Source organism: Ursus maritimus, unplaced genomic scaffold (assembly GCF_017311325.1).
Source record: "Ursus maritimus isolate PB19 unplaced genomic scaffold, ASM1731132v1 scaffold_4, whole genome shotgun sequence".
NCBI classification, from domain to species: Eukaryota; Metazoa; Chordata; class Mammalia; order Carnivora; family Ursidae; genus Ursus; species Ursus maritimus.
Genome location: NW_024426552.1, coordinates 56,596,950 through 56,621,976, shown reverse-complemented (window position 1 = coordinate 56,621,976; position 25,027 = coordinate 56,596,950). Strand labels below are relative to the sequence as shown.

The 25,027-nt window shown below is 37.6% G+C and overlaps 1 protein-coding gene across 1 annotated transcript in view; it reads left to right on the top strand.

The window, feature by feature from the left end:
* The window catches only part of LOC103677313 (cell surface glycoprotein CD200 receptor 1), a 29,420-nt gene extending 8,016 nt beyond the window's left edge, over positions 1 to 21,404 (top strand). The window contains 7 exon segments of the mRNA XM_008706585.2: positions 11,974 to 12,033; positions 14,516 to 14,833; positions 14,953 to 15,201; positions 18,860 to 18,968; positions 19,614 to 19,659; positions 20,344 to 20,398; positions 20,401 to 21,404. Of these exon segments, the coding sequence (XP_008704807.1) occupies positions 11,974 to 12,033; positions 14,516 to 14,833; positions 14,953 to 15,201; positions 18,860 to 18,968; positions 19,614 to 19,659; positions 20,344 to 20,398; positions 20,401 to 20,468 (905 nt within the window). The 3' untranslated portion in view covers positions 20,469 to 21,404.
* Positions 21,405 to 25,027: the final 3,623 nt, after the last annotated feature.

Below are 25,027 nucleotides of genomic sequence, written 5' to 3'. Positions count from 1 at the left end.
TTTTATTTTATTTTTGTGTGAGAAGTGAGATAGGAATCTGTTTTGTTTTTTTTCTAAATGACTAGGTAGTTTTCCTAATACCATTTATCAATGATATAAATGATTATTCTTCCCCTTATGAATTCGAATGACCACTGTTATCAGATACTACAATCCTATATGTATAGATTAAGCGACTGAGGTTCAGAGAGTAATGTGTGCCAGATTGCAGAGGTAATAAATGGAAGAGCCAAAATATTAGTCAATTTTTCTTTACTCTAATTTTGATGTTTTTCTGAATTTGTTCTGCTAGAACTTTGGGTTTTCACCCAATATTTTGTTTATTGAACACCTAATTTGGTGTTGTATGCTACTAAATTAATACCTTTGAAAATGTTAATCACTTCTATAAATTAAACCGTAATAACAGCATCACTGATGCTATAATACAAGGATCAATTGCTCACGTTGTTATGTTAAAAAATGTAAGTACTAATCATACTTTGTGTGTTTCTTTGAACTTATTATTTTAATTTTCTTTTATATTAACATAGATATTGCAGAGTATATGACATATGTGCATTTCAAGGACAATTACACAGTGAATGTTTATGAAAGTTTATGTAAGTTCTACCTCCCAACCCTTGCTGTAAAGGTAGCCATTATCTTTTGGGGTAATCATTCCCTGACTTTTTAAACATTTTACCATGTATGCATCCAGCCCCAAACAATGTTTATTTTGCCCCTTTTTTTTGATTGCATATAGATGAAATCATCCTGTGTTTGATATTTTATCGCTGCTTTCATTTGCTGAATAGTATGTGCGAGATTTACTCATGTTTAAGTTTATAGTTATAGTACATTAGTATAAATAATTTTTATCCTAAAATTTCAAATGCTTGCAAAGTAGTTTTTTTCCTTGAAGAAGTTCTGGTGCAGAAAAATAACAAATATGATTTAAGATAAGAAATCTCCTATTTCGTATTTCAGTTTCTTCCTTTTTCAGAAGCAAGGATTCATGATAATGGAAATATAAAGCTATAATACATATGAAGGAGAAAGTGTTCATTTTATGGACTATGAGAAACAAACTGGGGGCCTCAGAGGGGAGGGGGTGGGGGAATGGGATAGACCGGTGATGGGTAGTAAGGAGGGCATGTATTGCATGGTGCACTGGGTGTTATACGCAACTAATGAATCATCTAACTTTACATCGGAAACCAGGGATGTACTGTATGGTGACTAACATAATATAATAAAAAAATTAAAAAAACATGTTATATTTCATATAGCTAAAATGGCAAATGTTTATTTTTCTTTTCTGTTCTTTTCATAGGAAGATACATTTGTCTCAGGGAAAAAAGTTCTGAAATCATTATGTGGAACTAGCATAATAGCAAAAGATGAGATTCTCTTTTTTTGGCCCTGGTCTTTCTTCCTTCCTTCCTTTCTTTTCTTTTCCTTTTTCTCTTCTCTTCTCTTCTCTTCTCTTCTCTCTCCTCTCCTCTCCTCTCCTCTCCTCTCCTCTCCTCTTCTCTCCTCTCTTCTCTTCTTTTCTTTTTTTTAAGATTTGTTTATTTGAGAGAGAGCACAGAGGGGGGTGGGAAGAGCAGAGAGAGAGGGAGAGAGAAACCTGAGTAGACTCCTCACTGAGTGCAGAGCCTGATGATCTCATGACCCTGAGCTCATGACCTGCGCTGAAACCAAGAGTCCAATGCCTAACCAACTACACCAACCAGGTGCCCCAGCCCTGGGTCTTCAAATCCTAGTTTTCTATATTCCCTTCAGGCATATGTCGTCTGCACATCATAGTACTTTTATTTAGAATATTCTTCCTTCTCTGTCTCTGTCTCTCTCTCTCTTATTATTAGCTTCTTGCCTTTTGGATCTTGTATTAATTACCTACTGTTACATAATAAATTACCCCAAACAAATACTTATTTTCTTGCAGTGACCAGAGGGGGAGAGAGAGAGAGAGACAGAAAGAGAGAGAAAGAGCACGTGCGCACACTGGAACAGAAACCGCAGTCTTTTTATAACCGACACTTGGCACTGACATACATCAGTTTTACTATATTCCATTCATTAAGTGAATGAGTGAGTCCAACCCAGTCAAGAGGAGGGAATTCTACAGACATGAATATCAGGAAGAGAGAACACTGGGGCTGTCCACCACCTCAAGACTAGGATAAGTTGCTCAGGATACATTTTTCACACTTTTCATTTACTGCTATTGCAATTTCACTCAATTATTTGATTATTTGGTTAATGTTTATTGTTCCCAGTAGATTAAAACTCTATGCCTATGACAAATAGGCATTTATTAAGTGCCAGGTACTGTAATTGAATAAATGATAATATAACTTCCCAGTTGCCCTCCACCGGTCCAAAGGTGGGCACCTGATAGGGGGTCACTCAGGTGCCATTTGAATGAAAACTACTATTGATCATAATCTGATCATAATCTTAGAAAGCAGAAAACATTTCCTTCATTTCCAAAATTTATCATAAAATTTATGCATTAGGCTTCAGGCAGCTTTAGTAGAGAAAAGATTCACATGAGTCTTTTATTTCAAGCATTCCTATTTGCTATTTGTAAATAACAGAGTTTTGGGGAGAATTGGTGACACTTTTAATTGTTCCTACTGGGTGCTGCTGCTTTTTAATTATATATCAGAAATAAAATTATAATTTAGGTTCCTTCCTCCAAAAGTTACAAAGTTCATGGATTTTTTGGTTGGCTACCATAGACTTTCATAATTCCTAGATCGTGATGTGAAAACCACTGCATTAGAGGAAGAAATATAGTTAGCCTATTTTGGTGACAATTCCTTCTCAATATTGTTGAAAAAGGACACAATTTAATTCCACAACTTCTTGCTTGAATTCATTCATAACTGTTGGGAAATAATACTTTTATGTCTAACCTACATCTGCAAGATGCAGTTTTATAAAATGCCATACAAACATTCACTAACTGGTATCTAAAGCTTTCTGGAGCCAGAAGTAAGGGTTGAGAGTAAAGGTTTCTGTATTGTATTGACTTTACCGTACTGTTGATTAGAAAAAGTTACGTGCTTAGTGTAGCTGCATAAAGGTTGTTCTAGCAGTGTAATTTGAGTTTCCAAGTCTTTGTCTGATTAAGATCTCAGCCTCAAAGTTGCATTTATTTTAAATGAAACCTTGACTCTTTAGGTGAGGTGTACTGCTTCTTAATAACTGGGTTTAATACCTCAGTCTGTAGTGTGCTTTGAATACCTTTCATGAGTTATTCCTCACTCATTAATTTAAGAATGAGAGTCTGAGTTTGTAGAGGGGAAACCTAGAGCATACGGATTCATTTAATTATCTAAAATGATTCAGAAAAGAAGCAGAGTAAAAAGTAAAACTCATATCTCATATTTTGTAGCTGTTGTGTAATCCACGATGGTCCAACACTATATTTGTTCTAATAACTTGTAGAGTTTTGAAGTTTGAAAGCTTGAAACGTCAAATGTAGAATGAAATAATTTCATCACTTGGTTTTCCTTATGAAAACTATCAGGATATTTCCATAGATCTCAATGTATTGAAATACATTTCAGTGTATTCTGTTTTTTTCCTAAATAATAAATTCATTCAATGCTAAATAACAATAAAGATGACAAATGAAGATGGAAAGACCATAATAAGCAATAAGAATGACTTCTCGTTAATTAGTACTAGCTTAGAGGCCCCAAGTTCTGTAAAGAAATGTCAAAAGAAACAGAAACATGGAACTATGCCACATGATTCTCTTTTGCAGATATATGGGCATCTTATTAGAGCATAACAAATACTTCAGGCTCCAGTTTCGCTCCCCAGTTAAGCGTTATTTTAGCTTAAAATTCATTGTATTAGCCTCCTTACTGCTTTGTTTGCATTTCCTCAAAGAAACTGCAAATGAATGAAAGGGCAAGAAATCTTTAACTTTTTCGTTTCCCATCCCCGTACCCTGGAAATAATACATGAATCTTAGCAACCCTAGTAACTATTGGACGATGGCCTAATTCACATTCTAATTAGGTTACTAGCAGTTACTTGACCAGGGGTTTTTACTGGAAGAGGTGAAATACCAACAATGCTTATCTCTCACTTTTTTAGTCAGGACAGCACAGCAGACCGCAGGATTTTAGAACAGATAAAACCTGTTTAACCTCACAAAAAAACCATGTGCTCTTTCGGAGAGCCCGTCCCCCCCCTCGCTGGAGGAAGCCTTTGGAGAATGGCTTTGCACAGTCATGCCCATACAATGTCTGTTGTGTGGGTGGTGTATGCTTGCTCAGGCATATGACAATGACGATTTGGGAAAGGAAACTTCTGGTGCTCAAAGTGAGTAAGAGGTTTCATTTGTACTAAAATCACAAAACAATCTTACTTCTACTGGTGCTTTGACTTGGATGGAAAAGTTTTTTTTTAACATTATTTTCAGTGTCAAGGGTTTTTCCATTTGTATTTTGTTTTGTGTTTATTTGTGTGGATGCCTGTTCTCATGTTACGTGTGTTAAAATCTGATGTTTCTGATACTGTATTTAATTCACTTGAGGGGCAATTTATGTACAATTAACTGCATCCATTTAAAAAGTACAGCTGAATGAGTTTGGACATATTCCTATGAATCATCACAAACAAGATACAGGACATTTCCATTATTCCCTAAGTACTCCTCCATGTATATTTGCAGTCATCCTTGCCTTTGTCCCTATCTGCAGGCAACCAGCGATCTGCTGTTTGGCACCACAGACCCATGAGTTAACATTCCTTTTTGGTAGCGTTCTTTCATGTAGTGTACAGTATATACTCTTTGTGTCTGCTTGTTTCATGCAACAGAATGATTTTGAGAATCACCAAGGTTGCTGTGCGTTCCTTTTGTTGCTGAGTAGTATTCCATCACATGGACAATTTACCCATGTATCTGTTAATTGATATTTAGGTTGTGTCCAGCTTTTGGCTATTGTGAATGAAGCTGCTATGAGCATTCATGCACAAGTCTTTGTGTGGACATATGTTTTCATTTCTCTTGAGTAAATACCGAGGATTGGAATGGTCAGGTTGTATGGTGGGCGCATGTTTGACTTTTCAAAAAAACTGCCAGAAGTTTTCTAGTGTAGGTTCCACTACCACTAACAATATGATTATTGAAAATAGGTGAAGATTTTTTTTGCAATTATTTTTGTCATTAAGTTATGTTCAACTAGAGGCATGTAGTCAAATTGCTGTGTTTTGAAAGTCAGTTGGAATAGCTGCTCTATACGTGGTTACGCAACCAATTCTACATGCAGTTACTTCCATTTGTTTCCCTTTGCTTCATAATTTTAGTGTTTACAAATAATTTGGTTATGTGTTATAATTATGGAAAATGCTTACATGGTTCCAAAGTCAAATCTATAAAATCGGAGACATATTATTTCTATTCCTATTCCAATTTTATCTGTTCAGTTTTGAAATAATAAGCAAGGAAAGAAAGAACACACACGTACGTGTGCACACACACACACACGCGTCTCCGTCCCATCTAGCTTAGATGAACAGTAGTGTACTACATACAATTTTGTGTATCCTGCTTTTTCTACTTAACAATGTGTCTTGGAGATCACTTCATAATAGTTTATAGAGCTATCCCTCATTCTTCTTAAGAGTTTCAATATACTTCATTTCGTGGATGTACCATAGTTTAGTAAACTAATCCCCTATGAGTGAGTGGCCATTGGGTTATTTCTCAAAGTCTTGCTATTACAGTGCTGTAATGAATAGCCCTGTGCATATATTCTTTACATACTGTTGCCTGTGTATCTTTAGGATAGATTCTGAGATTTGCTATTGCTGGGTCAGAAGAGAAATGTAAATCTGTAATTATGTAATTTTGCTATATATTGCCAAATTGCCTTCTGTTGAAGTTGTAACGCTCTCCATTCCCACCAGCATTATATCGGCATGCCTATCACTCCACAGCTCCAAAGTACATTGTCCAATTTTTGCCCTTTGGCAGTCTAATAGGTGAGAAACAGTATTTCTGCATAGTTTTAATTTGCATTTCTTTTGCCTTGAATCATGTATGAGCATCTTCTTACGTGACTGAGACTTTTGTAGTTTTTCTTCTGTAAACTGCCCATATCTTTAGTACAGTTTGCTGTAAGCTTGTGGCTTTATCTTTTTAACCAACTTGAGCCAGCCACATGCCAGGGAGTTGCGCAAATCACTCTTCTAAGCATTGAGGATGTGGAATGAAAAACATGGATGAAAATTCCTGCCTTCATGGAGTTTACAATCTAGTGAGGGAGTGATGAGTTTGGCCCACGAATTCTGGCAAATTGTCTTCAATCCTCCTTAGCTTAACTATTTCCATTCAGATCCAGAATTCATAATGCATGTGTCCGTATGCCATTATAATCCTGATTCTATTGACTTGCCATTTGGTGTACTCTTTCAGACCTTTGTCTCTCAGTGTTTCCCCAAAAACATGGCTTGGACTTGCTTCTCTGACTCTTAATTTAGATTAATTTGGGTAGTGTATTTATCCTAGCACATTTCTTAGGATCCAACCCTTGGTTTCCATTCAGTGTAGTAGGACCTACTTGCACAAGAATAATTGGGCAATCAGAGCAGCTTACAAGCTGGGTGGCCTTGGACAAATTGCTTCATCACTGTGAGTCTACATTTCTTTATCTGTAAAATGACGTTAAAATGACTTGTCAGTGTGGGGAGGCTGAAATAAATAACATATGCTAGTTACCCAAAATTTATTCCTAGCTCAAGTGCTCAAAAATTGTTATTTTAAAAACAATGTTTCATTCAAGTAAATGGTAGCTCAGAGGAGCAGTGCGTTCAAAATTTCTCCAGAAAAACACTGTGCATTAAATATTATGCAAAATGTTTCTCTTTGCCAGTCAGTTACACCCACTCTAGATGCACCAGAAGTGTATCATTTCCTTGCGAACACTTTCTAGGAGTTTTGTGCCTTCCACAGGGAGACCCTGCCAACATCCAGCCTCAACTCTGATCACACACCTGGTTTTTCTCACCTAACGGCAACACTGAACTATTTGCCATTCTTTGGAAGCCCCACGTACCTTCCTATCTTCTAAATGACTTTCTTTCTGTGTGCAAAAAGATTTCCTTCTGTTTCCCTGCAGAACTCTTCTACTGAGATCCAGCTCAAACATCATCTATTGTAGAGAATCTTCCCTAACCTTTTACCCTTGCTCTCTTAGAATTAAACGTTTCTTCTTTTTAACTCCTGGACATTATATTTACTTCTATCATCACTCTGAAAACTTTACCCTCTAATCATATACATAGCTGCTTCCTCACCTGGACCTTAAGCTCTTGGAGACAAGAGGGCATTGTTTATTATGATGTTTCTATGCTTGGTGAGTACTTTGCCAGGAGATGCGGCTCAAAAAAAAAAAAAAAGGTTTGTTAGCAATTCCCGCTTAGAGCTTGCCTTATAGAATTTAAACTTAATAGACTGTTGTCTGTATGATATAGTTTCGACAATGCTTAGGAAAATCCTTTTTTGTTCCATACCAGCACCCAATGAATACATCATTACTAAACTTTCTCGACCTACTCACTGGTGCCCGAAAAGTCTGTAATGAATGGTAAAATCCTTTCTTTCACAACTGGAGGTAAAGTAAACGCACGTAAGCCAGGGATAAGAAATACTTTGACTTGAATATAAAGACAGGAGGGTGCTGACAGACACTCTAGATGTAAAACAGGGGTATGGCAAACAGGTGGGAAGTTCGAGTCAAAAGTTCATTCTCGGGCAAATTGTCCTGAGACTTCTTGCCTGTCATAACTTATGTTTTTATTGGCAACCACAATCCAAAAATGGCCTGAAGGATGTGAAAAAATTGTGACTTTAACTAGGAGTCAGAAATACTAATGTGTATTCTTCTGATCACCCCATTTGTCTTTTCAGGGTGCATAAGCACAGGAGTGGGAAGTTCTGGGACACCACCAAACTTAACATAGTGGGTAGGGGGTAAGGCCAATTATGGTTTGGGTAATGGTCATCTTTTAATGATAATTCTAGAAGCATGCTTGATGCTGGTATAGTTTTTATGTTTTGAAGAAATTGAATTGTCTTGTATGTAGTTTTAGACTCTTGTCTAAAATGTCTAAATACAATATTGTTTGTTTTATGAATTCATAAATTTTTCATTCTAAAGTTATTTCTGTGCTTATTTGGTACCCTTTTCAAGAATGTGATTGCTAAGCAAACCAATGGTATGTCAAAATTTTTTCTCATTCAATTTTTGAAATCTAAGTTACATTTTTCATTCAATTTTTGAAACATGGGTTTAAAAAAATGGGTCTTAGCAGATATTAGCAATTTATTGTCCGTGTTCCCCACCCAGCCCTACTGTCTCCGAAAGTTGCTCTTATAGTTAGCTTTTTCTTTATATTTCAAATTTTTATTTTTGTTATATACCTCACTTCATTGTAAAATAATTCCAGTGACTCCAAAATGTATTCCTGGACTTAAAAATATAGTTTCTAATTTCACACAGTTATTCACCATCTAGATTCCTGGTCAACTACAGAATAAAATAAGTAAAATAATTATATAAACTATAAATCTAAGGGTTGGGAAAAATGCATCAATGGCGTCCCCTCCCCCCGCCCCAAGAATGGTGGGTTGAATGGTGTCTTCCTCAAAGAAATGTCCAGCTGGAACCTGTGAATGTGGCTGCATTTAGGAAAAGGGTCTTTAAAGATGTAATTAAGTTAAAGTTCCTGAGATGAGATCATCCTGGATGAGACTGGGCCCTAAATCCAATGACAAATGTCCTTAGAAGGGAAGAAAAAGGAGAGGACGCAGGGAGAGGCAACATGAAGATGGAGGCAGAGATTGAAATCAATCATGTATAAGCCGAGGAACCCCAAGGATTGCTAGCTGCCACCAAAAGGTGGAAGAAACAAGGAAGACTTCTTCCCTAGAGCTGTTGGAAGGAACACAGTCCTGCTGACACCTTAGTTTCAGACGCCTGGCTTCCAAAAATATAAGTGAAAACATTTCTGTTGTTTAATGTGACCAAGTTGGTCGTTTTATATTAAGGGAGCCCTAGGTGACTAATCTAATGAGTCATTAAGTTACTCTTCTTCTATAAATATGGTTTAAAAAACACAATTCACGTTTGTTTCTGTCTATATATATGTACATTGAGAAAGTGTTAAATTAGACCTCTGATGTTAACAATTTAAAAATATAATCTTTCTGAACTTCAAAGAAAATTTGGTTTCAGATAAATAAAGTAAAGAAAGAAATCACAGGACCATTGATCAGAAGGTTGACACATTTGTTCTACTGCTTTGGTGTACACGGAGCTTTAGGCAAGACTGGATAAGAATGCTTTCTATTTTCAGTGAAGATACTTGATATGAAATTGACATTCCATGGAAACTAGCTGCAGTCAAGATAGTAAAACTAAAGGACTCACATGTCAACAATTAACAAAGTTTAAAAAGCATTTCCAATATCATAAAAGTAATTAGAGGAATATTTGTGAAAATAAGCATTTTCTTCTCTTCTGAAAACAGTCCTTTTGCACACTTAAGAGTACATTCCAACTTGTGGGTTTTATCTCTGGCAGGAGCAGTCACAGGCATTTTGTCTGAGAATATCGGCAATTTAGTTCTTATCAGATATAACTAAATCTGTGTCTGGATAGTATAGGATTCTGGTAGAAGAGCCTGGTCTGGCATTAAGTGATGTCTTCATAACTGATTTGAATGAAGTTTTCAAACACTATACTTTAAATCAAGAGTCAGTAAACTATGGCCCACGGGCAAAATCCAGCCAGCTCATTTTTGTAATTAAAGTTCTATTGGAAAAAAGCCATACCTATTTATTGATCTGTTATATACAGCTGCGTTCTTGCACAATCATAGGATTGAATACTTTCAATGGAGACCATATGGACTGCAAAATCTCAAATGTTTACTATTTGGCCCTTTATGGAAAAAGTTTGCAGTTTTTGATTTTTCTCTTCCAGTACCCCCAGCCCACCTTACTTATACCCCTTATTCCTAATACAATGTAGAAATTTCCTTTTGACACTTCCAAATGGAAACTACAATACCATCACCAAAATTACCCACATCCTAAATTTTCTCTCATTATAAACCCTCAGTCTTGGTTGCTGGTGAATTTGACAAAAGAGGAAACTGTCAGACCTTGAACCTCTGAGAAGCCAGATGTGATAGGATGGGAAAGGTCGGGAAAGGCTAAGTTATATTGTGTTATAACAGAGCTTTAAAATCTAGAATATCTAAGTTATAGCTCGATTTCAGTAAGCCCTCTGAGGTCAGCTTTGACTTATCTGTTTCTGGAATAGATTCTTGAGCCCAATATGAGCTAAAGTTAATCGTTACAACTTCATTTTTTTAAAAAAGATTGTATTTATTTATTTGAGAGAGAGAGAGCACAAGCAGGGTGAGGGGCAGAGGGAGAAGCAGGCTCTTTGCTGAGCACGGAGCCCGATGCGGGACTTGATCTCGGAACTCCAGGATCTTGACCTGAGCTGAAGCAGACGCTTAACCGACTGAGCCACGCAGGTGCCCCACCTCTTCATTCTTTGCCTTCCTTCCAGACCAAGCCAATAAAACTTATTTGCCTAAAAAATTCTAATTATTTTAGAGGCCTGACTATGCTTACTTCTAAGACTTTTATGAATTTCTTTGTTTACTTTTTAATGTAGTAGAATTGGTTACATAATTAGATTGGGTAACAAGAAGTATATTTTTATAAGCACCAGGCTCATAAAATGCTTATTAAATGGTGGTCTTATAAATCCAGAGGAAGAACTGTATTAGGCTCTTAAATCATGGAAGTATTATTTTTTCATTGCTGTTTTTAAAAAACAATACTTAAATGGGAATTCTCAGAAATCAAGTTTGAAGTAGATTCGGACTATTTTGATTGCCAGTAACTCTACAGAACGCAAGGAAAGGAATACATGTGGATCTCAGAAACCATACAACATTTAGAAACTTGAGCTAGGTGAAGAGTCACTTCTCTGTTTCTGCTTCATTCTTCAGAAGGTAGGTGTATTAGTCAGGGTTCCTAAGAGAAACAGAACAATGAGAGATCTATCTACCTACCCATCAATGTATCTAGAGAAATATTTATTTTAGAGAATTGGCTCACATGATTGTGGATGCTTGGCAAATCCAAAATCTGCAGAGTGGGCCAGCAGCTTGAAGACCCAGGAAAGACTTGTAGTTTGAATCTGAAGGCAGTGTGCAGGCAGAATTCCCTTTTTAAGAAGGTCAGTCTTTTTCTACTAAGGTCTTCAACTGATTGGATAAGGCCCACCCACATTTTGGAGGGTAATTTATTTTATTCAGAGTCTACTGATTTAAATGTAAATCTCTTCTAGAAAATACTTTCACAGACACATCTAGAATAATGTTTAAATACTGAGGAGCCACGGCCTAACCACGTTGACACATAAAATTAGCCATCACAGTAGGAAAAATGGGGGAAAAAGAGGGATGAACTATTCTTTTCAATCTGATTCCAAAATTCTTGAGAAAGTACTCTGATTTGGCAGCTGGGTGAAGTGTCCACAACTGGACCAAGCAACTTTAATCTGGGGGTGTCATCTGGAGAAAGCAGTATGCTCAGGCCAGCTCATGTGAGGTACCCATGATGGACCAATCCACTGTGACTAGGAAAGAGATGGAGTCAGGTTACCTTGAACAAAACCGTTGTCAAGTATACAGTATGGTGTCCCATAAATGGGGTCATTGATTAAGAGTTTCTAATGTAATCTTTAACTGTTAACATGCTTTTCCACTTGATGGAATAATTTCTAACTTCTGTTTTGCAAAGCTTTTTCTGGAATTCATTTACAGTTAACTGATTTTCTATCATGGTATCTGTTGGATTTGTGGATATGTAGTGGCTTATACTCCATTTAGGCACCTAAAATTGACTTCTTTTACTCTTCTCTGAATATTTTCTAGCTTTACCATATAGTTCACCTGTGGAAGGAAATCAGAGCAGGCTCATACCTCCTGCAGAAGGTAATATGCTTTTTAATGTTTTCTAGAGGCCAGTAGGAAAGGGAGGAAGTGTGGAACTGCCTTAGAAACAGAGCTGAGGGTCTGGTCAGGGGCCAGCCTTGAGGGCAGGTGCAGAGTGTGGTGATCTGAATGCTGTGGTGTGAGGGACCCTGAATGACCCCGGCTTCAGGGGAGAGAAAGATTTTCATGGACAGAGCGCTGGGCAGGCACCCAGGCTGCAAGAACCGTGCTGGGAGCGCCGAGATAGGCGGCCGTGCCTGCTGGTTCCTTTCTGAAATGTCGGCGCGACAGGGGGTGGTAAGATTGCCAAGGGGAGTCCATTTGAAAAGGGAGCTTTGGAAGCCAGGACGAAGACATGTCAGCGTTGTCTTCGGGCAGTGAGCGATCTCTGAAGGGGGTCGGAGTGGAGGGGATCACCCCTGTGTGCCAGGCATGCACCTGGCTGCAAGGTAAGGCAGGAACTGAGGAGAGGAGGGTTTTGAGACGGAGCCAGACGGCAGGAGGCTTGTGTAGTAACCCAGGCGTGGTGATGGGTCTCCAACTAGGGTATGGCAGTGAGAGCAGAAGGAAAAGGGGTTTGCCTGTGTGCGCGAGGCTGCAGGAGACCGGAGGGGAGCCAGAGACAGGTGCAGCCGCGCTGGGACGTGACTGCTGGTTCTGGAGCAAACACGGGAATCTACCCGCGCTCCCTCTGTGAAGCAGGAGGGGACATCACCGCAGCTGATCACAGGGGCGCGTGGAGATTGTATGTGGTGGACGGGCGCCAACCCACTGAGGGCTGGGGAGTGACTGGCCGTTGGTAAACGATCGCCACAGGCGTGGGGAGAGAGAGAAGAGGATTAGGGAAGGGTGAGTAACAGCCTTCACATAAGAGGTCTCATCACAGGTGAAGGGGGATCGCTGGAGGGTCAGAGAGCCCAGCGAGGTGAAAGAGCAGAGTCCGCCCTTGGGGCTCGGGAGCCTCCCTGTTGGATCCGCCCCTATTAAAATATGTATGTTTATTTGATCCACCCACAGTTCCTTCAAAGAATAGAGTCAGGTCTTGAGAATAAGTATCAGGCAAAATATTAAAGCCTTGGACGGTTCACAAGCTGAGGTGCAAACAGAGAGCACACCCCGTGCTCCTCACCAGCCCCCCCTCTGTCTGGGTTCATCTTCAGCACCCAGCCCTTGGGCACCAGTATGCTCGACCACACCCACCTCCAGCTGTTCTCTGAGCCCCTGTGCTGCCTCAGGCCGCTAAGCCTTGGCCCAGTCGCAGGTTCCCTGTGAGCAAGGTGGGGAGCCGCCTGCAGTGGGGGAAGGAGCATGGGTGTAACTGGCCCTCAGAGCTGCTCTAACATCTCCCCCTCCTTGCTTCCTGTAGTTGTGGGATCTTGATTTGGCTGTGACGTGCAAGGGCTTGAGTCCATCCCAGAAGAGGCAAATGAACCAAAAGAGGAGAGGAGAGGAGAGATCTCACATACAGAGTTTTATCACTCAGGAGCTTCACCGGCATAACAACCTAGCCCCACAGCTGGTTCTGCTCACGTTAAAGTGATGAGCTCCCTGCCACTCACCTGGCTTACAGGTATGTGGTAGCTGATGACCCTAATCCTCTCTCAGCAGCCCCTCCCAGGCATGGATGCATTACGTGTGTTTATGGGAGAGCTGGGGCTTCTGTATTGGACAGTAATTGTAGGTTGCAGGGCTTACGTTTTATACTGAAGATGGGCAAAAGCAGTGAACTTCCTCATTTAATCCTCATAATTAGGTGAAGGTACAGAAACAAAATCTGTGAGCAGTTCACAGTGGGACTGTTTGGCAATGTACGTTTGACTCAGTAGGAAGGAAGGAAGGAAGGAAGGAAGGAAAGAAGGAAGGAAGATCTGTTGATTTTACAGACTTTATGTTTCTCCAAATAAAAAAATAGCTTAAGAAAGTCCAGTTTGTTCAACCTGAATGCCATCTTAGGCTTTCCATTTATGTTTGTCCGAAGCGGCACCCTTCGGGATAGGCATTTCGTTCTGATAATACTAATTTATTCTCTCTGATCAAAACTAGGAGGAGAAAACCACATCACCCATTTTTCCACTTTCTATTCTTAGGTGTGAGAGTTACAAGATAAATCTAGTAGTTTCTATGTCCAGAAGATTAGATTTAAATGACTTTCTCCTTTAATTTATATTGTGTTTTCTTGTTTGTTGTATACAAGACTTGTGAAGCAATTTTAAACCCTTAAAATATTTCTCACACATATAATAAATATAGTTTATCTAATAACACAAATATAGGAGAAAAATGGGTTCATCTTTGGATTAGGTTTAATGTGTTAAATACATTTTGTGCATGTTTAATTTTTTATGTAAGCCTAATATTTTTGGAATAAGATCACCAGCAAAGTCATGTTCTAGCACACCTTATGCAATATGTTGTGCAAAATTAACACACGAAGTTCTTTATCAAGCTTTTCTTTCATCGTTCTCCTTGTGTGTGTGTCCAGATAACACTTCTCTGTCTGTACTTGTGGACACAAAGGTTGTGCTCGCTTGTCCTCCTGTCAGCTTGGAAAATGTGCTGATAATAAGGTGGGACATAAACCTCAGAGGCAAGCTTTCCTGCTCGAGAGCCTACAGGAGAGATAACAATGAGACCAGTGAAAGAAACTGTACCGATGAGAGAATCTCCTGGGAGTCCAGACCTGATCTGAATCCTGCCCTTCAGATTGGTCCCGTGGCCACGACCCATGAAGGATATTACAGGTGTGAAGTGGCCGCACAGGAAGGGAATTTCGGTCTTGGATATCACCTCCAAGTGTCAGGTAAGGAGCATCACATCCTGTGGTATGTCAGGGAAGCAGCTCCGGGACTGAACCAAATGTCTCCCCATATTCCATATCCTGTGGTTAAGACCAAAGCCTTTTCCTGTGCGTCTCTGCAGTGCCCCCTGAGGTGACCCTGTTTCGAGGCAGCAATGGAAGTATCGTGTGCAGGGCAGCTGCAGGGAAGCCAGCTGCCCAGATCTCCTGGACCCCACCGGGAGACTGTCACACTGTGGAACAACAGTTGGGCAATGGCGCCGTGACCGTCCAGAGCACATGCCAGTGGGAGGACGGCCAGGTGTCTAATGTGTCCTGCTCTGTCTCCCATGTGACTGGCAACAAGAGTTTGTCCTTAGAGCTGAAACCAGGTTAGTAATTCCAGTTTTTGCTTGCTGTGTTCATTCTTTCAGAGAAGTGATAGAAGAATGAAAAAGGAGTGCGTGGAGATTTTCACTCAAGCATAATCTCCCCACCTTCTTTTTTATGTCCTTCTCCTCCATCATTAAGAGCTGTGTCCAGAAGAATAACGCCGAAATTTGTTTTCAGAAGCCATATTTTAGAGTGTAGCTTATTATTTAATAATCAAAATGAAAAATAATTTAATAATTTAATTTCCACTTGTATGCAAGTAGTAAGTTGGCTTGAGTAGTGTGCTTTCAAATTAATACTTACGGTTTTAGGAGAAGTATAAAGCATATTTAAAAAAAATGTTCATGCTTTTATAAGAAGGATCAATTTACTCACAAGCTTTCTTCACCGATTTTAGTTTGGTATGATTTTCTTCTCCAGGTTCTTCCTAGAATTTCTTAGATATATTACAGTAACCTCTATGATTGATTTAAACTTTACTCTTTAGTTTCCTTAAAAATATTTGTATTTATTGTTAATTATCACTAAGCTCAGTGACAAAATTAGAAAACCCTATTAATCCTACTTTCCACATGGTCAAATTTATTGGGTAATCCATAAGTTCTTTTTTTTTTTTTCTTGAAGATGCCCCTTCTTGAATTTTACATACTCTTGTTATTATAATCTGACCTGGGAAGTCACTAGACCTGCTACACAAAGATTTTCCTGGGCATTCTCTTTCCCACAGTCCTCTGCTTGATTCCATGTCTATTTAATGTGAGTTCCTTCTGACTTCCAGACATATACTACTTTTAATCTCTGTTTCATGTATCAGGCTTTCCTTTACTCTCTGGGAATCCTTGGCTGGCCATTCATTTCAAAGTGAGCATTCAAGAATGAACTGATTGGATGCTATGTTTTCTGTGGGTGGTCCTGTCAACTAGTTAGCTTCAATAGGCTAAAGTAGGTAAATGAAAAAATTTTTTGAAAAAATATAGATTCTTTAGTTATCTGAAGGACTTTTCTCTGAGACTGCTTACGTTCTGCAGAAAATACTCCAGTCTATTGTGTTAGAGGGATAACCCTGACTATTAGTGTTATGGGAGCAGGGAAGAAGAGGAGAGCACCTGTGTGTGTGTGTGTGTGTGTGTGTGTGTGTGTCTATGTGTCTGTGTGTGAAAGAGAAAGAGAGAGACTGTTCAGAACTCAGACTTTTCTGCAACATGGCGGGACTGGAGGAGATAATGCTAAGCGAAATAAGTCAAGCAGAGAGACAATTATCATATAGTTTCACTCATTTATGGAACATAAGAAGTAGGAAGATCGGTGGGAGAAGAAAGGGAAGAAGAAAGGGGGGGTAAACAGAAAGGGGAATGAACCATGAGAGACTATGGACTCTGGGAAACAAACTGAGGGCTTCAGAGGGGGAGGGGGAATGGGATAGGCTGGTGATGGGTATTAAGGAGGGCATGTATTGCATGGTGCACTGGGTGTTTGCGCAAGTAATGAATTATGGAACGTTACATCAAAAACTAGGGATGTACTGTATGGTGACTAACATAATATAATAAAAAAATATTATTATTAAAAAAAAAAGAACTCAGACTTTTCTTTAATACCGTATCTCCTCAGTCTGGCACTTCCTCTCCACCCTCCATTATGTCTGGATCTTGATTCTGGGATCTCTCCAGTTTACCTTTTCTGGGTCCAACTTCCTGTTTCCTGCTGTTTGAGGAAGTTATAATGACCTGGCTGCACAGGGTGGGAGAGGACTTGGCCGCCTACCTCTTCTTAATACAGACCTTCAAAGAAGCTTCCCAACTTTTAACTCACACTTCACCCCCCACTTGCCCCTTTTTATATATTTAGCCCTTCTTATTCTGGAGTGTTCTTGGTGTTTTGTGGATACTAAGATTCTTACTTATTCTACCTTAAATTATTTGCCTACTTCTGTTCATTTTTTCACCTAAAAACAAGTTGAAATTTTTCATCTGCTTATCTTCATCCAGTTCATTGTCTATATTTAAATAGTCTATACTTAGAAAATTTTCCTACTGATAATTTAGTAAAGTTTAAGAAGGGAGAAGGTGACTTTAAATCACCATTTTCCAATATCCATTGTTAAACTGATTTTTTTAAAAAAGATTTTAGCATTATTTACTGAGGAGAGTAATTGTGCCCTGCTTATGTATGCAATCTGACCACCCAGTATTACAATATGATGTCATGTTTATGAATGCTCAGAATCGAAGGGACTGTCTTGTCTACTCCCAGCCAGTGCTGGGTCTCCTCCCTGTCTCCTTGCAGGGCAGATCCTCAGCCACTGTGACTATGCTTCCAATGAAAGAGGGGCATTTGTTTGAAAGAGAGGATTTCAAAACAATGTTGTTGATTTTAACTGTAAAAATTTTTTTCTTTTTCAAACAAAAGACAGAGAAATGCAATGTTTAAAAACAAACTGTTGAAGGAATATGGAGGGAGAGGAGACCAGCCTGCTTAGCCTCCATTCACCTCCGTCTGCTGCCCTCAGCCCCATCCAGGGAACAGCAGGAGCAAGGTCTTAGAACCACTGCCTCCCAGAGCTGGCAATTCCTTTGTTGACTTCTCTTGTCAGACTGAGCTTTATATCACTTCCAGAGTTAGTAAATAATTGAAAGTTGCTGCCATGCATTCATGTCAGTTTCAAGGACCTTGAAGAAAGGTGACTTCAGGATTATGTTGTTTTTCCAGTTACTTCCTTTACAACTCCCCATTTATTTCTGAATATTGGAGATGAGAAACACCCTGCTATTACTGTAACTGAGAAATCTAGTCTGCACAGCTCTCCAAATGAATTTACCATTCATGAATCCTGAAAGCCACAAAATCTTGATTTAGGATGATGTCTTGTTAGAAACCCTAGAATCAGAACTGATACAGCAATTTATTATAATAATGATTTGAACTATTAATGAGTCAGAACTGTTTAAATCACAGAAGTGAATTTCATGAACCATGAGACATCCTTGAACTATATATATGTGTCCAGTATTTTATTTTTGAGATATATATGTATCTGCATATAGTAGACTTTATACACACACACACACACACACACACACACACACTTGTTTTTAGAGCAGTTTTAGGTTCACAGCAAAATTGAGTGGAGAGTGCAGAGAGTTCCCATATTACCCCTGCCCCGACACATGCACAGTCTCCCCCTCTCTCTACATCACCCATGCCACACTGGTACATTTGTGAGAACTGATGAACCTACATTAACACAACATTATCACTCAAAGTTTGTAGTTTACATTAGGGTTCACTCTAGGTGTACATTCTATGAGTTTTAGCAAATATAGGGGTGCATATATCCACCACTGTAGTTTCATACAGAGTCGTTTCACTGTCCCAAAGGTCCTCTGTGCTCCACTTACGTCATCCCTCCGTCCACCCTAATCTCTAGCAACCCCTGATCTTTACACCGTCTCCATAGTTTTGCATAGAATGTCATATATTTGGAATCATACAGAATGTAGCATTGTCAGCTTGGCTTCTTTCACTGAGTAATATGCATTTAAATTTCCTCCATGTCTTTTCATGGCTTGGTAGCTCATTTCTTTTTCGTGCTAAATAATATTTCATTGTCTGGATGCAGCACAGACAAACCATATATTTTTGTATCTATGTTTACAGGTGACCAATCACCACTAAATTTAACTACTGTATATATCATCTCCTGCATTTCGGTTATCGTCTTGGTCATTGTGGGATCCATTTGGCTTTGGAAAATCCGTTGCTGCAGGTATTGAGTGATGCTTTTTCTCCTTCAGCTTTATTGGGCTAGAAGGGGTCGGGTATATGGAATTGACAGGGTAAAATTAATATGTTAACATCAACTCTAAAAGTGTCCTAAATGTGTTAGACTTGGGCTACTCTAAATGACAAGAGGGGTTTTGCTCAGTTACTTAGGCATGCAAGCATAATGAATTAAGCCATTTAGGGCGAGATCTTGGTAGAGACAGATGCTAATTTTCTATTTGGGTAAAGGCACATATTGCATGGAGCACTGGGTGTTATATGCAAACAACGAATCATGGAATGCTACATCAAAAGCTAATGATGTATTGTATGGTGACTAACATAACATAAAAATAATTAAAAAAGAATTACAGTAATTCATTTTATGTACCAAAAAGGATGTGTCACATTTATTCCATTTGTCAGGCTTCTTCTGCACAAGTTCACTCCTCTCCCCATATCCAGAATTATCTCGTTTAGGTGTATTAACTACAAGTAGCATTCTTATTTCTGGTAATTCCTTTCTATCTTATTATGGCTTCTATAAAAAATGAACCACACTTGTCAATAGTATACTGTTTTGTTCTCCCATTTTTAATTAAATAATGATGCTTTCCGAATTCACTTCAGCTTACTTTTATTTTTGCAGAAAATGCAAATTAAGAAAAACAGAAGCTACTTCAGTTGTTGAAGAGGTAAGATAACATTAAAAAGAATATTTGCAAAACTTTAAGCTTCAGCGTCAAAATATAGCCATGCAATTTGTAATTTGCATCAATATTAATATTTTAATTAAAAAGCAAAAATTCTAATTTCATAATGCTAATTCTCAGATGTACTTATTTGGTTAATTATCTACCTTATACTATTCATACACATTCCAAACCATATTGCCATTTCAAGAACTGTATCTTACAAAACACATAATGCTTGCCAAATTTGGACTGTAATGTTTGGAGAAACTGAATTGGTCTTTTCTCCCCCATGAAACCATTTCCAATTCTTGACTTCTCTTTCTCTACACCATCATCATTTCCCTCCTACCTGTGCTTAAATCATCTCCTGCTACATAGTCTCATAACCAGTAGCTTACCAAGTCTTTGACCCTCTCCTTTGAAATACCTCTCATGTTACTTCATTCTTCTCCATTCCTACTGTCATTCAAACTTTATCATAATCTCATACTGAGACATAAATAATCAATAAAATTTTTCACAAAATAATAGAAAACAGTCTTTCTTTTATGTCCATGTAAGCCCAGAGACACAAACATAAACACTCGTTTACGTGCTGAAGCTGGGGGCAACTGTGAGAAAAATGTAGGTAGTTGATGACTTCTGGCTTTTTAAAATTGATTTTGACTTTGAGTTCTTTCTTAGGAGGAAATGCAGCCCTACGCCAGCTACACAGAGAAGAACAATCCACTCTATGATACTGTGACCAAGTGAAGAGGTCTCAGGTATTACAAAGTGAAGTTGATGGGCTGTGTCTCCATACTTCATAAGTTATTGGAATCCAGCAGCAGAACACATGAATAAAGATACAGCAGAGCTACTATTTTGATTTTCTTAGAGTTCTAGTAGGAAAACCTGTTTGGAATTAGCTTTTCAAGGATTCTGAGAAGATAGTTTTTTAAAGTGTTTGCATGCATATCGTTATATAATTGAAATTTTAGAATGTTAGCTGGTATTAGCTAGTTCTCTGAAGAACTGATGGTATTACAAAGAAAGCAAATGCTCATGATAAAATATTCAAATGGTTCAGTACAGTAGATAATGAAAACTGAGTTTCCTCAAGAAAGAACTCTGCAGAAGGAACAATCTGAAATGTATTTTTTCAGAAAATTTTATGTACATACATCTGTACACCCAAGGTATGGGTGTACATTCGTAAGTCTATTTACACATATATAAATACACACATACGCTTGTCAAGACATAAATGGGAACATATGATGCTCTTCTGCACTTATTGAAAGCTAGTAATATGATAGGTCTTGGAGATCTTTTTTATCAATACAAGCAGAGCTACCTCATTCTTTTTAATGGTTATAAAATTCCATTATATGGTTATGTCATAATTTAATTAACTACAGTCCTAGTGATAGACATTTAGATTACTTTAAGTTTTATTTGTTTGTTTTGGTATTATAAACATACCACATAGAATGTTTCTTGTAGATAGATCTTTTTGTATTTAAGTATATTTATAGAATAATTTCCCTGAGTGGAATTTCAGGTCAAAAGGGTTTGTGCACTTTTTTTATTGATTGATATGTCAAATTGTATCAGTTTACATTCCCTTCAACCATGTTTGAACGTGCCTTTCCTTATATTGTTATTTTAATATCTGCATGATTCCCACTTCTTGTTTTTAATCAACCAGTTAACTAATGTGTTGTAAGATTATAATAAAAACTACACTATTTGACAAAACTGGATTTATGTTTTTCTGTCATGTTGATGAGAAAGCAGGAATAAGAGAGAGGGAACACATGTGAGGGATTACTTTCTGAACTCATATCTCAATAGAGATTGATAGCTACTGCCTAACAGTTTTTGCAGATGTGATAAATTGAAATTGTGTATTTTTATGATGTACATTTTATTGTGAGGTATTTAGCAAATCACAGATGTTCATTGAGTATATAAGCAGCTAAATATGCGCTATGAGGAACTTGGGTATCCATAAAATATGGTCTCTGTGCTAAGAGAATGGCCAAGGGATGATATGACCCTTCCCCTCAATTTTTCTGTGGAATGCAGTATTAAGAATGTGTATATTAATTGTTTTTAATCTTATGAAAAATATATTTTATTTATAAAAATTTATGAAAAAAGTCTGCTTCTCCATAGCAGGAAAAACATTAAAAATTTTCATCATTGTAGAAATTAAAAGAAAATCCATTCATTCTTCAATTCTATGTAAAACATTTAAGACAGCTCTTTTGTCACTGTTTTCCCTTCTCTGGACATTTTGGCTACACTAGGCTTTATCATTAAAAAGATTCTTAGTTTCTTTTGGAGGTGAACTAATCTAATCACATTTAGCACATAATTTTGACCAAACCATTTCGACACCATTTGGCTACACCCCCAAAACAGTCCATTAAGTTTCCCCATATAAATATTACCAAGCAGTGTGAACAATAGACATCAAACCCTGTCCTTGACCTTTCCTTTGTTCCTCATCCATCCCTGGGTGGGACGAGGCTCACAGTTAACTGGGTTCAAAAATATCTGTTTACAATAAATCGTGGAACACTACATCAAAAACTAATGATGTACTGTATGGTGACTAACATAGCATAATAAAAATGTTTTAAAAATATCTGTTTAAATATTACTGAAAAACAAAAAAAGCAAAATTGTGTTTACATCATAACTTGATAATTTACGTCAAAACGGCCATGTAAATGACACCTTAAAGACTTCAAAATAGTTTATAAATGTCAAATGATGATGTACAGGAAATAAATGTATTAAAATCTTCCACTATAGGGGTGCTAACAGGAGAATCATATGGGGAAATAAAAAATTGTATAGATTACCCAAATCCATTTTTGATCTGTTGAATCAGAAAAATCTAGAAACTAAAACAGGTGTGTCAGTTCCTCTAGGAAGCAGAGGCTGAGATGGAGTTAGGAGCAGTAAAGTTTATTTGGGAGAGAGGGGTTATACGTGTGAAAGATTAAAGGGGCAGGAAGTAGGATAGGGGAGGGAAAACCTTTAGACCATGACACTGATCTGAATGAAACCTGTGTAAGGAAATGGGAGGACGCAGGATACAAGAGCCTCAGATCCAGACACAGAACTGTCAAAGTCTTGGCCAACCCAATGAGAAACCCTGGAGCAAAGATGGCTTCTAAGGGGACTCTTTCATGAGCAGAAGTGACAAAACCCTAATACCCCTTCATGCTTAGTCATTGTCTGGGAAGAGTACGGTCTCAACTTAAAAGCTGAACTGGATCCTGAAGGCCTTAACAACTGGAGGCCATCAGGTGATTGCCCTCCTTGCATGTGAATGGTAAGTTCTCTATTGATGGGACATCTGAACCCCTTACCTCCTTGGCTGCTCAGTCCATCCTTTCACTGGTTAGTATTTGCCTGGTATGTCGTCATCTGTCTGTCTTCAATTCTCCGTGACATTTTATTTCAGGTACACCTTTTACAAAGAAACTACAGCTTTTTAATAGACAAGATATAGCGGATTTTTATGAACTCTGAGAATTTTAACTTTTAGTAGGAGAATTTAAACCATCCACATTTGTTGTGGTTACTTACAAATTTGGTCATATTTTTACAATCTTAATTTTTATATCTTGTTTACTATGCTTACTTTCCATGCCCTGTTTTACTTTTTTCTTTACTCTGCTTTGCTAGATTGGCTAATATTTTTACTCTTTTCTCATAGTTTTATACTCGTGTACCATCAGCGCAATCAAGATAATGAACTTATCCATCACCTCCAAGTTTTCTTATTCTTCTTTAAAATCCTACCCCAAAACTCTTGCTCTCCCTCCACCCCCAGGTAACCACTGATCTGCTCTCTGGAACTATATTTCAGTTTGCATATTCTAGATATTTATATAAATGTGATTATACAATATGTACTCCCTTTTTTTGGTGGTAGAGAGTCCTGGTTTCTTTTACTGAGCATAATTACTTGAGATAAGTTCACACATTAATCGTTCATTATTTCTATTGTTAAATAGTATTTCATTGTATGAATATACCAGTTTGTATCCATATGGAAACATTTGGTTTGTTTCCAATTTTATGACGTTACAAATAAAGCTGCAAACACTCTTGTGCAAGTATTTTTGTGGACATGAGCTTCTATTTTCCTGGGTAAAAACTTGTGAAGGCTGTAGCTGTATCATACAGTATGTAGTCATTTAACTTTTAAAGAAATTGCTAAGGTGTTTTTTCTAAGTGGTTGTACTATTTTACATTCCTCCCACCAATGTCTGAGATTTCCTGTTCTTTCATGTTTTTTCAATACATGGTATGATCAGTCTTTTTAATTTTAGACATTATAGTATATGTGTATTTCTTATGTTTTTTTAAAAATTATTATTGAAGTACAGTTGACATATAGTGTTATATATTAATTATCTCTCATTGTGGTTTTAATTGTATCTCCCTAAAGACTAATGATGACTGTCTTATCATATACTTACTTATCACTCATATATTTTCTTTGGTAAATGTTGAATGTTTTTCTCATTTAGAAAAACTGGGTAGTTTGTTTCTTTATTGAGAATTCTTTGTATATTCTGAATATAAGTTCTATCATTCTCTTTGCAGTGTTCACTGTCTTTTGAAAGGTGTTTTTGGTTTTGGTTGCTTGTTTTGGACATTTTTTTATTTTGATGAATAATTTATTGACATTTTTCTTTTATGGACTATAGTTTTGGTATTGCATCTAAGAAATTTTTTTTATATCCCAAAGGCTTATAGTGTTTTATTCTAGAAGTTTTATAGTTTGGGTTACACATTTAGGTCTATAATCCATTTTGATGGAATTTTTGTATGTGGTATGAGATATAGACTGAAGTTTTTTTCTTTTCTTTCTTTCTTTCTTTCTTTCTTTCTTTCTTTCTTTCTTTCTTTCTTTCTTTCTTTCTTTCTTTCTTTCTTCTTTCACATACTGATACTCATGTGCATATTCCAGCACACTAAATTACCTTTTATCTGTGTGGAAAATCATTTTGTATGGGCCTATTTATGGACTCTCTGTTCTGTTTTATTGAATTGTCTGTTGTTATGCCAATATCACGCAGTCATGTAGCTTTATAAGTCTTGAAATCGGGTAGTTTTAGCTCTCTGACTTTGCTCTTTTTCAAAGTTATTCGGCTATACTAGGTATTTTTCATTTCCATATGAATTTTACACTTAGTTTGTCGATTTCTGCAAAAAAAGGCTTTTTTGATTGTAACTGGATTATGTTGAAGTATTTATCAATTTGAGGATAACTGCTATCTTAGCAATGATGATTTTTCCAGTCCATGAGCATAGTAGATCTCCCATTTATTCAGGCCTTTTTCCATTTCTCTCTGCA